At 51.8% G+C, this 15,945-nt stretch overlaps 1 protein-coding gene across 2 annotated transcripts in view; it reads right to left on the reverse strand.

The window, feature by feature from the left end:
* The window catches only part of CRMP1 (collapsin response mediator protein 1), a 64,400-nt gene that overhangs the window by 24,431 nt on the left and 24,024 nt on the right, over positions 1-15,945 (reverse strand). For both annotated transcript variants that reach the window (XM_079153623.1, XM_079153624.1), the window contains exon 4: positions 11,643-11,807. In XM_079153623.1, the coding sequence (XP_079009749.1) occupies positions 11,643-11,807 (165 nt within the window). The remainder of the gene's footprint in view (positions 1-11,642; positions 11,808-15,945) is intronic.

Raw genomic sequence — 15,945 nt, forward strand, 5'->3', positions numbered from 1 at the left:
TAACAAAGAACCGACAGCTTTTTAAGATGCTATTTTAAAATCAGACAGTGTTACTTGGGGTGGGAGACGTCACTGCAACGAGGAAGGAAACCTGTCGGACGGCTGGCGAGTACTGCGACTAGCCTGGGCAAGGTAACCGCAGAGCAATTTATAAAGCCACGTGTCTAATCTGTGGGGTTTTCTGTATCTGTTCTATAAAAAAGATCAAAACAAAAGCAAAGAAGCAAAAACCAAAATCCAAAAGCAAACAGTGTTTTGGGACAGTTTGCGGAGAAAGCACAAGCCTAACTGATAAAGATAAGAAAGGATTTAGAACTCAGCCCCAACCCTCCACCGCCTTCACACAGCTGGCTCCAGCAAGGCGGAGTGCCTGCTGTGGTCAGCTCACTCAGCACGCCCTCTGGCTCTCTGAACTTTCACAGACTTTCTAGTCCTTCCCTCTTGCCCTGTCCATCCCATAACCTTGACAAGCGCCATCTTCATGCAATGTGACCCCAGACCGCGTCCAGGGCTGTGCACCTGGCAGGTGCTAGGCTGAGCCAGGAGGAGGGACTGAGCCTGAGAAACACGAAGGACACCTGGCTGACCTCTAAAGCAGAGGTGGACACCCAGACAAAGCAGGGTGCCGTCTCCTAGCACAGGGGCCACGGCGGGAGAGGTCTAGGGCGGGAGGTCATGGAGGAGGACAAGACAAGCAGGAGAAGATCCAGAAGGATCCTGTTGTTTGTTCGGAGGGAGGCGGATGTCTCTGGGATGAAGAATCACTGGATTCCCAACAATACCCCAACCTCTTTCCTGCAGGGCTTCCCACGGATTTTAACATGATCATGAGCATTAAGACAATCAGCGGAGGAACAGGGAGCGCCTTCCACCGGTGGATCCCGAAGCCTTCGCCATGGAGTGCTTATTTTCTCGCTCATCGGATTGTTACTGAGTTCCTCTGTGTACAGACACATCCTAGAACCACACTCCTGCCAACAGGGCAGGCCAGGCCCTGTCCACCTTCTAGTGGGAATGATGGGCGACAGGCAAACACATAATGATTCCGGTGGACATCACTGCTAGGAAGAAACAGAAGAGTCTGTTTGGGTTTTGAAAGCTCACGAAGCTTTCACAGCGACTTCCATCAAGAGTCAGATCCATCTCCCACCCGATGGCCTGGGGCGGTCTCACGACTTGTTCTGACCCACAGAACGAAGCAGAACTGCACATGAGTTCCTGGCACAGGCCACAAGGACTAGCCTGCTGGAGAAGAGATCACGGAGACAGCGATCCACTGGCCTGGCCACCCCAGTGGAGGCCAGAGGCACCAGCAAGATAGATGTGAGCAGCAGAACCGCCCCATTGAGCCCCAGCCAAAGTGCCCACCCAGGGAGCTGTAGGCAAAGAGATAACTGCTGCCTTTTATTACCATTACAATTTGGATGTGAGGTATCCCCCAAAAGGTCAGGTGTTAGGCAATGCAGGACTACTGCTGAAATGACTAGGTTATGAGAGCTGCCTCACCAGTGGATTAATCCACTTAATGGATTAATCATCTGAATGAACTACTGGGTGGTAACTGTAGGCAGCTGGAGTGTGGCTGGAGGCATGTCCACAGGGATTATATTTTGTCCCTGGATCCCCTGTCCCTCTCTATTTCTTGGCTGCCATGAGGTGGCAGCTTTCCTCCACCACATCCTTCTACCATGTTCTGCCTCACTCAGGCCCAATGTGATAGTCAGCCAGTCATGGACTGAGCCTCTGAAACTGTGAGCCCAAATAAACTTCTCCTCCTCTAACTTGTTTGGGTCAGGTACTTTGATCACAGTGAGAAGGAGCAGACTAACACAGATACAATACAAAAACCAAATTTACCCTCTTGACCATCTGTAAATGGGTAAGTGCTATTCAGTGGCATTGAGGATGTCCACTTAATATGCAGCCACCACCACTGTCCACATGGAGAATTCCTTCATCTTGTAAAACTGAAACTCTGTCCCCAGGCCCCCAGCCCCTCTCATTCCCATCTCTCTGTGAATTCAACTACTTTAGGTGCTTCACATAAAGGGGATCATCTGGTATTTGCCCCTGTGTGACTGGATTATCTCACTCGGTATAATGCTCTGCACTGTGCGTCCACGCCGTAGTACGTATCAAAATCTCCTTTCTCAAGCCTGAGCAAAATTCTCTGCACACGGCGCACACGGCACTCTGGTTTGCCTGTTTGTCAGTGGACACTCAGGTTGCTTCTACCTCTTCACTGTCATGGAAAATGCTGCTGTGAACATGGATGTACAAATACCTCCGAGTTTCTGCTTTTGGTTTTTTGGTTCATATCCAGAGGCAGAACTGCTGAATGACATGGTGATTTTATTTTTAATATTTTGGGGACCCGCCATACTGTTTTCCAGTGGCTGTACCGTTCTACATTCCCACTGTGGGTGCACAACAGGTCTCAGGTCAACACCGGTGTTTTTTTAATACTGCAACCCCCCTGAGCATATGGTGGTTGTCTCACTGTGGCTTTGGCAGTTGCTGCTTCTTATAATGCAGACTCACTGTGCAGAAGCTGGTGCCCAGGCCAGGTCGTGTGGTGGCCAAAACCTAAAACATGTGACACTGGTTTGGGGATGGATGGTGGGTGGGATGCAGGAGAGCGATGAGGAACTAGGCAAAAACTGGAGAAAAGCCATACTTTGTCCCTGGAGCCCCTGTCCCTCTCTATTTCTTGGCTGCCATGAGGTGGCAGCTTTCCTCCACCACATCCATCTACCATGTTCTGCCTCACCTCAGGCCCAAAGTGATATTCAGCCAGTCATGGACTGAGCCTCTGAAACTGTGAGCCCAAATAAACTTCTCCTCCTCTAACTTGTTTGGGAACCATGAACAGAGAGTGAGCAGGCAGCGGTCCAGATCAGGGAGTAGCAAAACTACCGGAAACGTCGCCGGGAGTGGTAACATGGAATAAGTGTACTTGGGTTAATAAAACGCACTCGTGACCTAGCTAGGTGGTCTCCATGAATAATGCTGAAGGCATCGCTAGGCGTCTGCAAGCTGTGCATGACGAAGTTCAAGAAGATGGTGATGAAAGGGACCAGGTGAGGAAAAGAGGAAGCACTCCGTCTACAGGATTCGGGGGACACGTAGGAAGCCCGTGAATGCTGGACGGAAACAGGATCTTGCTCTGCCCACACACAAACAGAAGTAGAGAACGTCCTCAGGTAAAGTCAATCAAGGATGTAGCCTCACTCTGTGAAGACCTCAGAAAATCTAAAGAGATACCTAGCAAGCTTCCTCAGCCAGAAAAAGGGCTCCCCAGACTCCTACAGATGCTGTCACACAGCACAGTGGCCGTCACCTCAAACAGACTAGACTCAAAAACCATCTTCCCAAAGGAGCAGATTAGCATCTCATACCTTGGAAACCCACAGTGTTTTTAAGAAAGCTGCATCACCTTGGACTAAGACACAGAGACAGCTCAAAAGGAACGGGGCCTCTGGGTGGCCAACTTCTGTGGACACTCAAAGGCTGAGAAGGCTACAGTGAGGACGAGGTCCTGGTGGAGCCTGCCACTCTGCAGAACGAGGGCGAGAGCCAGGCAGCCACTTCCAGAACCCGCCAGGCTGGCAACCGATTTAGGCCTTGTGGGCCGCATACTGTCCCTGCCACATGTTTTTGTTGCCATTTGCTTGCTCTGCTTTGTTTTGCTTTGAAAACCTTTAAGAATGCGAAAGATATTCCCAGCTTCAGGGCAGCACAATGACAGTCCATGGCCAGATGTGGCCCATGGGCTCTATGTAGTTTGTTGGCCTTGGAACTTGGGCACTTCTGCCAAGGAGGGCAGCCAGGCCCTGGGGCAGGAACTTCTCAAACCCCAGAATCAGTGGACTGAGCAGTGTGTGCCCAGCTGGATTCCAGAATATCCATCCATCATGGCAGGGGGCCCCCATTTTCTTTCCCTTTCTAAATAAGAGTATTAGCTGTGCCTATCCTGTCCCTGTCCCTGTCCACCAGTGCACAGTGGCCATGAGTGGGATACACGTGTCCCTTCCCACTTCGCAGGCCTCTGGATGAAGAGCAGCCTCTGTAAATGACAGTGAGACTGAGGATCTGAATCCTGTGCTATACCTGGATGAAACTTCTGGATTGCTGGAGGGTGAGCGCATTCTGAATCTGGGAGGAACATAGTGGATAAGATGCCACACACTCTCAGGTGCTTCCTAGCGAGAGGCGGAGTCCCTTCTCCCACTCCATGAACCTGGGCAGCTCTTGTGACTCGCTTTAACCACTGCGATGCAACTCAAGTGCTGTGTGAGACCCAGCTGAAGCTGCAAGTGGCCCTCCAGCCTCTCTTCCTGCTCTTCTGGATCACTGCCACCTGGGAAGAAGTCCCAGAGGACCACGGAAGGGGAGAGAGGTGCATGGAGCCACCCCAGCTGCCCCAGGTGAGACCCAAATGCCCAAGTGAGCCCAGGCAAGAGATGAAGGGCTGCTCAACTGAGCCCAGCCAAAATCACCAACCAACAGAATGTTAATAAGCGACTGCCATCTTAAGCCTGAGACTCGGGGCAGTTGTTACCCAGCAAAGCTAGCTGACGCACAGAGGAGCATGATAAAGAGACAATGAGAGTCTCAAAAGAAGATCAGGAGGTCCATCCAAGAGAGTAAGTAATACCATTGCCCTTGCCCTGCTGCCCTAAATCAGCAAGGGTCTGGTCCAGGGAGGCTCCCAGGCACCACGAGTTCCTCTCCACTACAGCTTGTTCTTCACTTTTTAATGGCTTTTAAATTAAAGTCTCTCTTTTGAGACTTAAATGTTGATGACATCCATCAAAATGAAAATTAATATTAACAGTGTTTGAGGTCTGTGGCTGAGAAATAACGTGCAGGACTTCCTCATCAGTGGTTTACTGAGTCAATTCCATCCCAAGGGACAGCCACTCTCCTCATCAAGTTCATGTACCACTTTGTCACGGCTGACTCCAGAATGACTCCCTGGCCTCTTAAGGTTGCTAAAACAAGCCAGGGATCGATGAGTCCAAGGACAGATGCAACCACTGAGGTTGGCTCTCATCCCCACAGAGCTTGTCCTAGAGCTCTGCCTTCAAGGGTTGACATGCAACAGAAAGATGCAGGTCCGGGGCCGGTGCAGCTTGGATGGCTGCAGAGCTGTGCCCCACACAAAGACTCCTGGCAAAGGAAGCGCCCGGGAGAGCTGAAATTCAGCCTAAGCCCACGTGCCCAGCCTGCCCCCTGAAAGGGTGCCTGCTCGCAATTCCCACAGACAGCAAGAGCTACAGCAGCTCTGTCACGGAGAGCTGAGTTCCAGTCCTCGTACTGTGTGACACTGGAGAAGTTGTTGCGTCTCTCTGGGCTTCAGTTTCTCCATCTCTAAATGGAGGAGTACACTGCACTGGATGTATTCTAAATTGGTTCCCCAACTCAAACATGTCTTGCACTTGATGTCACACAGTCAAGGTGACCACTGAGATTTCTGAGCAAACCCTTGCAACTTAAAGATGTGCCAAGATGCTTCAGGACCAAGGAAACCAGGCATGTTCCTCCTTCCCTTTCTCTCTCTTCCTCCCTTCCCTGATTTATTCATTCATGCAATAAACATTTACTGAGAGCTTAATTTATGCCAGGCATGTGCTAAGATCCTGGGACATGGGAATTATTGAAAGGAATAGTCAGCAGGCTGCTGGTACCTGGTGTTTGTGCCTCTGCAGTGAGCAAGCTCAGGCACACCACTGAGTCAGAGGACAGTCCTTGCCTCAGGGAGCTCTGGTCTGGGGTAGGGTGGGGGCTATCAACAAACACAGGCAAAGACGGCCAGATTTAGAAACTCCATGATAAGGGATGTGCAGGGGCCACTGTATGGTGCTAAATCCAGCAGGGGCACCAGGAACCTTCCACAGGGAAGGTGCAGCTCAGCCACTAACAGGAAAGTCTCCAAGCAAAGGAGGAAGGGTCTTTGAGAGGGGACTGGCATCCACACAGCCCTGACCCAACAAGACAGTCTGGCCACAAGGGAAACCACGAGGGTAGTGTGCTCAGGCAAAAGCCCTGAAAGTCATGTGGCACTGGGAATTATCCTGGGGACCGTGTGGAGCCACTGAAGTTGACTGCTTCTTAAAAAACTCACATCTGAAAGACAACAGGTGTCGATAACCAAGTGGAGAAAGGGACCCTTGAACACTGCTGCAGGGATGTCGATGAGCAGAGGCGTCACGCAAACCAGCACCAATGTCCCGAAAATTAAAAACACACAAAACAAGAGAAGGTCCACCAAGTCCCACTTGCCCCCTTCAGGTACACATCCGAAGGAACTGAAGTCAGCTTGCTGAAGAGACAGCTGTGTACCACTCACAACTGCCAAGGTCTGGGATCAACCAGGTGTTATGGTTTAGGTGTGAGGCATCCCCCAAAAGCTCATGAGTGAGACAATGCGAGAAGGTTTGGAGGAGAATGATTGGTTTGTAAGAGCCTTAATCATCAGTGAATCAATCCCCTGATGGGGATTAGCTGAGTGGTAACCAACGATGAGTAGGGTGTGGCTAGAGGAGGTGGGTAATAGGGGATGTGCCTTTGAGGTCTATTTTGAATCTGGCAAGTGGAGTCTCTCTGCTTTCTGATCATCATGTGAGCCACTTCCCTCTGCCACATGCTTCCACTATCCATGATGTTCAGCCTCCCCTCAAACCCTAAGGAATGGAACTTAGTCTGTGAACTGAGACTTTTGAAACTGTGAGCCCTCAAATAAACTTTTCTTCTCTAAAGTTGTTCTGGTCGGGTCTTTTAGTTACAGCAGTGAAAAAGCTGATTTAAACAGAAATTGGTACCAAGAAGTGGGGTTGTTGCTGTGGTTAACCTGACCATATAGTTCAGAAGCTTTTGGAGCTTTCTGGAATTGGTGGGAAGAATTTTGAGATGTTTAGCAATGCAAGCTGGAAATGCTTTAGATTGTTTCAAGTGGATTCTGGTGGGAGCTCAGAAGACCAGAATGCCAACAGGACCGGGGACAGTAAAGACAGGGCTCAAGAGGGTTTAGAGGAGTACTCTATTAGTAATTGGACGAGAGGCCATTTGGGTTATGTTCTGGCTGAAAAGTTGTATGCATTTTGTCTGTGTCCTGAGACTTTCTTTGAGGTTTATTTTTAAAGTGATGGACTTATTTATCTGGCAGAAGACATTTCTAGGCAGCATAGCATGCAGGCAGTGGCATGGGTATTGCTGGTGGCTTTTAGCCAACTTTATTGTGATAATCAGGAGCAGAAAGCAGAGCAGAAAGGTCTGAAAAACTTGGACTTGAAAGATGGAAGTAAAACTGGGGCTGAGGAAGTTGCAGTTGTTAAGACTTTACCACCACTAAAGAAATGCTAAAGACTTTGACCAGAGACAATAAGAAAGATGGCTTGAAGGCATCTTAGGAATTGACAAGATCATATCCATCTCAGACTCAAAGGAGTAAAAGTAAAAATTCTCTTGAGAAGAGATCAGTGGGGAATCCTTCTTTCACAAGGGGTCGAGGAAGTTTTTTCAGTGTGCTCAGCTACCCAGGTACTCAGAGGCTGCTGCAGCCATGGATTCTGGAGGCTTGGCTACTGCTGCAAATGGTAGCAAACCTTGGTGTCAACTACCAGTTCTGCAGTAATGCAGTATGCTAGAATTAGGGAGTCATGGAGACTTCCACTAAGATTTCAAAGGAAGGCCTGGGAGGCCAGGAAAAGGGCCCCAGGGTTGGAGTTCCTATGGGCAGCCCCTGAGAGGGCAATGCGTGATGTGTGGAGGAAGACAAAGCTGCTGTGGAGACTCACAGATTAAGAAATGCCAGTAACGTGTGACATCTACAAGGAAAGTTATATGAATTAAACAGAGACAAACCAACAGAAAGGGCACTGGGTTGCAACCAACAAGGCCACAGGGATGGAGTTACACAAGCCCTTTGGACAGAACATCATGATGCCATGTGCCCCAGATGCCCTATGTAGAGCTACAAGACTTGTTTGCCCAGCTGAATTTCAGTCTTGCTTTGGTCCCATCCCTTCTTTCTATTCCCCTGTTTTTCCTGAATGAAAATGTTTGCTCAGTACCTTGATACACTGGATACTTGTAAATTGCTTTTGATTTTTATGGGAGCTGATGATGTGAGCTTGTCCTGAGTCTCAGAGGAGACTTTGGACTTGAACTTTTGGGTAATATTGGAGCTGTTAAGACTATTGGTATTCTTGGAAATGGACAAAATGTATTTTGCATTGTGAGATGCTCATGAGCTTTTGGTGCTGAGGGGTGGAATATTATAGTTTGCATGTGAGGTGTCCCCCAAAAGCTTGTGTGAGACAATACAAGGAGGTTTAGAGGAGAAATGATTGGATCATGATAGCCTTAACCCAATCAGTGAATTAATTTCCTGATGGATTGACTGAGTGGAAACTGAAGGCAGGTAAGGTTTGGCCAGAGGAGGTGGGAGTGGGGGGTGAGCCATTGGGGATTATATTTTGCATCTGGAGAGTGGACTCTCTCTGCTTCCTGATCATCACGTAAGCTGCTTCCCTCCACCACACAATTCTGCTGTGGTGTTCTGCCTCACCTTGATCCCCGAGGGATGGAGCTCAGTATGTAGACTGATATCTCTGAAATCGTGAGCCACCAAATAAACTTTTCTTCCTCTACAATTATTGTGGTCAGGTGTTTTAGTCACAGCAGCAAAAAAATCTGACTAAAACGCTAAGTGTCCAAGATGGTGGATGGATAAAGATGCACAACAGACACATAACAGAATGATATTCAGCCGTGACAAAGAAGGAAATCCTGCCATTTGGGACAGCATGGATGGAACCAGAGGTCATCATGTTAAATGAAATAAACCAGGCACAGAAAGACAAGACCACACGACCACACTCCAGGTGACCTTGCAGCAGCACAGAGAACAGCAGCTGCCAGGGACTGGGGGAATATGGGGAGATTTTGGTCAAAGGACACAAAACCTCAGTTAGACAGGAGCAATCAATTCTGGAGGTCTACTGCACAGCGTGGGACCTTGGTGGATAATGTGTTATGTACTAGAGAATTTCCAAGAGGATAGATCCTGAGTGCTGAGCATGTGAGGTGATGGATGTGGGAATCAGGTTTTCTACTGGAGCTAGAGAGGGCAAGAAGCCCCCAAATCCTGATTGCTTAGATGGACCCAAGGTCCGTGATGCTGTATGAAGGAACACTTCCCTGCCAACACTTTGGAGTTAGCCTGGAAGACCTCCAAATCTGTAAGATCATACATTTGTGTTCTCTAAAGCCACCAAGTGTGTGGGTCGTGTTGTAGTAGCAAAACAAAACTAATACATGCTCCTGTGCTGCAGACCCACCTTGGCCTCAGAGTTTGCTGTCCTCAGAGGCCTGACCACACAAGTTTTCTAAATTACCAGTAGGCACCAGGTCAACATGCTCCACCTTAAATGGAATACTCTGGAGGCACTGACAGGGAATGGTAGAAGTAGTCATGGCTCAAGAGAGCCCTTACCTGGCCAGCACGACTCCAAGTACCTGTCACACGACCTCTCATTTCATCTTCAAAACAACCTTTTAATTGCCTCCATTTACTCACAGGGCAAACTGGGACACTTGAATGACCGGCCCAGGTGAGACGGCTACTGAGCGGTGGGGCCTGGCTCTCCACATTTTATTGATTAAGAAAAAAAAGGAATGTAGAATATAACACATATTACAGTTCCATTTATGTTAAAACTATATATACAGTGTCTATACATATGCAAATAGTATATGTATAATTCAAAACTTTTGTATCTACATATATAAATAGGGAAACTCTAGAAAGTCAAATTCCAAATTATCACTTTTTATTTTAGACACTTCCACGTTGTTTCAATGAGCAAGTACAAATGTGGAAACCTAGATCTACAGAAAGCATTTGCCACGCTTGGAGACGGGGACACACCTGCCCTCGAGGCCTCCTGGGGACACCGACAGGGCTCTTCCTCAGGGCACCAGCCAACGGAGGAAAACGCTCTCTGCCCTCCGGAGGGCACTGCCACGAACAACAGGAGCCCAACAGCCATGCTGCCCGGTGGACGTGGCACTCACCCCCACAGTGACCGGCCCCGGGCTCGCTCCCAGCCCTCTGCATGCCCCTCCTGTCCCTTCCACGGTCAGGCAGTTAGAACTGCCGTGGTGAAGTCCACAGGGGCGATGCGGGAAACCCCTGGGGACCCAGGTCAGGTGAGGAAAGCGAGACAGAACAGTGAACGTGCTTGGATTCTGTGGGGTCAACGTGGGGTTCACAGCAACCATGGGGAGGGACGATGCCCTCTGGACAGAAGGGTCACATGGCAGCACAGAAGAATGCGAGGGGTCTTCCCCCAAGGAAAACTACATGAAAGTGCAATCGGTCACAAAGGAGTGTGCTGGGCCCCCTCCTGTCAGCAGCAGGGACCCTGCAGAGGCGGAGCAGTCAGGCTGGGCCGAGGGTGTGCGGGTGGGCACACCGCTCAGCAGATCAACCTGGCAGGAGGGTCACGACCTTGAAGATGTGAAAACCTCTGACTTTGCGATTTCCACTTCTAGAAATCCGAGAAAATAATTAGAAATGCAAATAAATGCTTACAAATGAAGATGTTCACCATAATACAATTTATAACAGAACCAAGAGAAAACTTAAACGGCCAACAAAAAGAGAGTAGCTGAGCAAATTTGCCACTACGTTCCACATTAGGCTCATTAGCAGCTGCCGACGCAGAGCCCAGCTGCTCATAAAACTCAAGGGAGAAGAGAAAGACCCCAAAGAGCAAGGCTGGAACCAGGCAGGGAAACGCCCTGGAGAGGCGCAGGCCAGGAAGACAGGGGCCCCACCTCGGGAACTGCAGCGGAGGCAGAACAAGCACACGCTGCTTTTCTTCTCCCGGTTTCCTAATGGCGGAAGTGTTGGAGGTGACGACGCCTTTGTGAGAACACATAGCACACTACACACTCCTCGAAGCCCCTCCACCTGGGCTGACCCCCAGGCTGGCGGCTGTCCCCTGCCTGCTCCTCACCTCCTGCTGGTGCAGTGCACCTCCCCTCGACCCTGGACCCCGCTGAGCATCCACACTGCAGGGTCAGGAGTGCAACCCTGCAGAGGAAGCCAAGTGGGTGACCCACACTTCACAGAGCTCAGGGGCTTATAGAAGAACCAGACAGACAACCAACGTCCCACAACCCAAGAACAGGAAAATGTGCCCCCAGGGAGGCCCAGGTGCACAGCTTTGGAGGAAGAAAGCAGTTCTGATGGGGAAATGGGGAAGGTAATTATTGACCTGGGGCAAGAAGGAGGATAGCATTTGACAGGCAGAGAAAAAGGCCACTCCTGACAGAGGAATAGCTCAAGCAAAGGCCCAGCGGCGTGGCAGTGGCAGGGCCAGCAGCCAGGATGACAGGTACCCAGATGGGTCATGGCAGAGAAAGAAAAGTGAGGTGAGACCCGCAAGGGCCTTGCCTGACAATCCACGGAAACTGGGCCTAGGGAAAGCCTGTCCTCTGTCCAGGTGGCAGAGCACATTTCATGACTGGAGTCACGGCAGATGAGGATAAAGAGATTTCAGTCCCACGTGACCCCTGGATCCACCAAGGAACCAGGGATTCCAAAGCCCAGTTCTGGGGCTTTAACTGACCTTTGTCCTGCACCAGCACCTCCAGCTCCTCCCGAATACCATCGTACCAGCTTGTGATGTCCACGTGGAGGGAGTAGTCGCAGCAGGACTTGGTGTCAGCTGCTTCATGCCACTTCTCAAAGGAAGTCAGCAGGCTGGACCCAGGTTCAGGAACAACATGGTCAACTGGGACAGAGAAAAACGTGTCATGATGCTTAGGACCACGTTCTTCCACCGCATCACCACCCCACCCCATCCCATCAGCTCACACCATCCCCGTCACCATGACGACCAGCACCTTCATCACCATGACCACCACCCCATCCCATCAGCCTCACACCATCCCTGTCTCCATGACAACCAGCACCTCCATCACCATGACCACCACCCCATCCCATCAGCCTCGCTCATCCCTGTCACCATGACAACCAGCACCTCCATCACCATCACCACCACCCCATCCCATCAGCTCACACCATCCCTGTCACCATGACAACCATCACTTCCATCACCATGACCACCACCCCATCCCATCAGCCTCACACCATCCCTGTCACCATGACAACCATCACCTCCATCACCATCACCACCACCCCATCCCATCAGCTTCACTCATCCCTGTCACCATGACAACCATCACCTCCATCACCATCACCACCACCCCATCCCATCAGCCTCGCACCATCCCTGTCACCATGACGACCATCACCTCCATCACTATCACCACCACCCCATCCCATCAGCCTTGCTCATCCCTGTCACCATGACGACCAACACCTCCATCACCATGACCACCACTCCATCCCATCAGCCTCGCTCATCCCTGTCTCCATGGCTACCACTGCTGTCATCGTCGCCCTCCTGTCCTCACGATCTCTCCGATGCTCTCCACCTCAACACAGCAGCAGGAAGCGTTATAAATACCTCTTTTAACTCTCATGACCACTCCAAGGAGTGAAGAGTAATAACCCCATTTGGGGCCTGGCACTGTGGCGCACGCCTGTAATCCCAGCAACGTGGGAGGCTGAGGCAGGAGGATCGCAAGTTTGAGACCAGCCTCAGCAACTTAGCAAGACCCTGTCTCAAAATAAGAAAAACCACAAAAGGGCTGGGGATGCAGCTCCGTGGCGAAGCACCCCGGGTTCAATCCTGGCATCAGGAAGAGAAGAGAGAGGAGAGGAGAGGGAGGGGAAAGGGAAGGGAGAGGAGAGGAGAGGAGAGGAGAGGAGAGGAGAGGAGAGGAGAGGAGAGGAGAGGAGAGGAGAGGAGAGGAGGGAGAGGAGAGGAGGGAGAGGAAGACCAACTAGAGAGAGGAGGCAGGAAGACCGCCTCGGGGACCTGCCAGGCAGTCTGCGCTCTCACACGGTGCCCAGGGCTGGCCTTGGCCCAGAACGCCAAGGTGGAAAGGACTTTAGAAGCGACTCTGTCATCTCTGTTTTTGTTTTTTTTTTTTTTAGTTGCTGGTGGACCTTAATTTTTATCTTATTTACACGCAGAGGTGAGAGGGGACCCAGGCCTCACACACGCTGGACGCGTACTCTACCGCTGAGCCACGGGCCCGGCCAGTCACCTCTTTCTCAAGCACAATCTGAGACGTAAAATAGCTCAAAAGGCCTGTCTTCAACCTCCACGGACCGTGCCTGTTGCTGGGGAGACCCCTGCTTCCTGCACCCCTCACGGCCAGACGTCAGGAAGACGTCCCCAGAGAGCAGCCTCTGCAGACAGGCCTTGGCGCTGGGGCCTGCTGGACACTGTGGTCCTGTCTGCTAGCCCTTGGGCGCCCAGCACCATCCCGTCTCTCTGACTCGCTCTGTCTCCCAGGTCAGCTCGTCTGGTCTCTGGGTTTCTCCTCAGTCCCCACAGGCTCCAGGTCCACCTGCGCCTTCGCTGTCACACCGAGTGGCCCCAGGGCCCCTCTCCACGCCTGGCTCATGCAGACACTGCCTCGAGCTGCCGAACGGCCCAGCTGCGCCCTGACCTCCCTCACAGGGCTACTCCAAGGTGCCGCAAAATCGCATGTCCCAAGCCTCCTGCAGTGCCCCCGCCCGCTGCAGGGGACACAGGAGTGCAGCACCTCTTGGTCCTACAGACGCACGTGAAGACTCGCCCCGCCGCTCCCCTCCCTCACATCCCCATGTCCAACATCCTGATACTGCTGACGCCCCGCACGTGCCCCTGGACCTGCCCTCTGCCGTCCACCGCCACAGCCAGGCCACCCTGCTGCCAGCAGAAACACTGCAGGAGCCTCCCACCTGCTCAACCGCGTGGACCACGCCCCCCCTGAGCCCTTCCAGAGCCACCAGACAAGAACACAGAATTCTCCCCTGCCTGCTGAGGCCCAACACTGCCCCGCTCCTGTCCCCACAGCCCACCGCAGTCCCGTCCCTCGGTCTCTGCACCCAGCCTGGTCACGGGCCTTCCTCTGTCTCTCCACTGTGACTCTGCGTGAGCCGCTCCTCCTCCCGGCTTCTGCTCTGCTCCTGCCTCCTCCACCTGACTCCAGTCCATCCCTCAGCTCCCCAAGGGACGGGGCCTCTTCAGGGAAGCCTTCTCTGAGCCCCGTCCCCCATTCTCAGCACTGTGTCCCTTTCTTTTGCAGCCGAGTCACAGCTTACAGTCACATGGGCCTGGGCATGGGCATGGGTGACGAGGAAAGAGCAAGGGGAGCCCCGGGGGCCCAGCCCCTCACGCAGGACTCCGCACCCTGTACTGTGGGATCTCACTAGGTCTCCCCAGCACCCTCGGGGGCTCAGTCACCAGGCCGGCACTGCAGGCCAGGCAGCCAGGGCTCAGGCCCAGGGCAGGCCCACACTCCTGCAGCCCAAGGGCAACAAGTTCAAGCCTGTCGGGGCCAAGCCCTGGCTCCTCCCACTGTCCCCCAGCAGGTCAGATGCTGGAAAGGTTCAGGACTTTGCCTTTGCATTGAGCCAGAACTCTTGGCTCAGGGCTTGGGGTGTCTGGACCAGCCACAGAGGGGGCTGCCAAAGGGCCACCTGGGAGGGTGGAGACAGGCTGGGGCCAGCCAGTTCAGACCAGCACAGCGTGACAGGTCAAAGAGCATTTATAATCAGCTGTTACCTGCTTAATTAAAACCATTTACTGAGGTGGAATCCCAGTAAAGCAACTATTCAAGCAACACAAAGCCAAACGGCAGCAGAGAAGTCCAGCTGCCCCGCCAGGCCACGCACTGGGGCAGTGCCATCTGCCCCCGTGGCCCCATGCCCCACCGTGGGTTCACTGCAAGCAGAGTGCTCCCAGGGACTCTGAGCTTGGCCAGGTGGCTTTCGCCAGTCACAGGACATGGTGGAACTGGGGTGTAAGTGAAGAGATGAAGCGGCAGAGGGCCAATCTCTCAGACCCTCCCGCACACCAGCATGCCCTGAGGAGGGCAGGGCTTTGCCAGGCTGGGGCCAGGAGACCCCGAGTCCAACTGCAGGCCAAAGCCGCGTCACCCCGGGGCCACCCACTGCCACACACGCTGAAAGCAAGGGCTGCTTGAGATTCGGGGGCTGCTACGATCTGGAGTTGACTTGCCTATGTCCCCAAGGGTTCCTGGGTTGAAAGCTTGGCCTCAGGGTGGCCATGCTGGGAGGGGGCAGGACCTTTAAAAGGCGGGGACTGGCAGAAGGTAAGCAGGCCACTGGGGGCACTGATTCAGAAGGAACTGACGCTGGCCTCTCAGGAGTTCACTGTCCTGAGAGAGTGACCTACAACAAGAGAGCCACACTGGCCCCTCCCTGCTCTCTCCAGCGTCCTGTCCTGTCTTGCCATGTGATCTGTCCCTCTCACACATTTTTATGCCAAGGTGCCACACACTATTTTGTGACTCAGACAGAGGGACCCTCGCCAGAGGCTGAATCAATCAAGAGGGCCACCCAATCTCAGACTTTCAGCCTCCCAAACTGTGATCTAAATAAGCCTCTTTTCTTTATAAAGTACCTAACCTCAGGTATATTGCTACGGTAATGGAAAACAAATATTTAACAGGAGAGTGTTTGTTATGTAGCATTATCACAGCATTATTTACACCAATACTGAATAATACATCTACTTCCTAGCTATGTAACCTTGGGCAAATTACCTCAACTCTCTGAGCCTTTATCCTCTATCATAATAACATCCCACATCATGGTTTCCAAAACTGTAACCATCTTCACACTTCAGGATGTCTTTCCTTACCTTCCTGTAATCCATATCATTCTTTACATAATACTTTCAAATTTGTTCAGTTTCTAATAATCTAAATGCTAACTTCAACCTCAGCCTAGGCAATAATAACCAGAAAGTGCTAGTAATTTTACTTCAATACACACTAAAATGAGTT

This window comes from Sciurus vulgaris (assembly GCF_902686455.1).
Source record: "Sciurus vulgaris genome assembly, chromosome: 9".
Classification (NCBI taxonomy): Eukaryota; Metazoa; Chordata; class Mammalia; order Rodentia; family Sciuridae; genus Sciurus; species Sciurus vulgaris.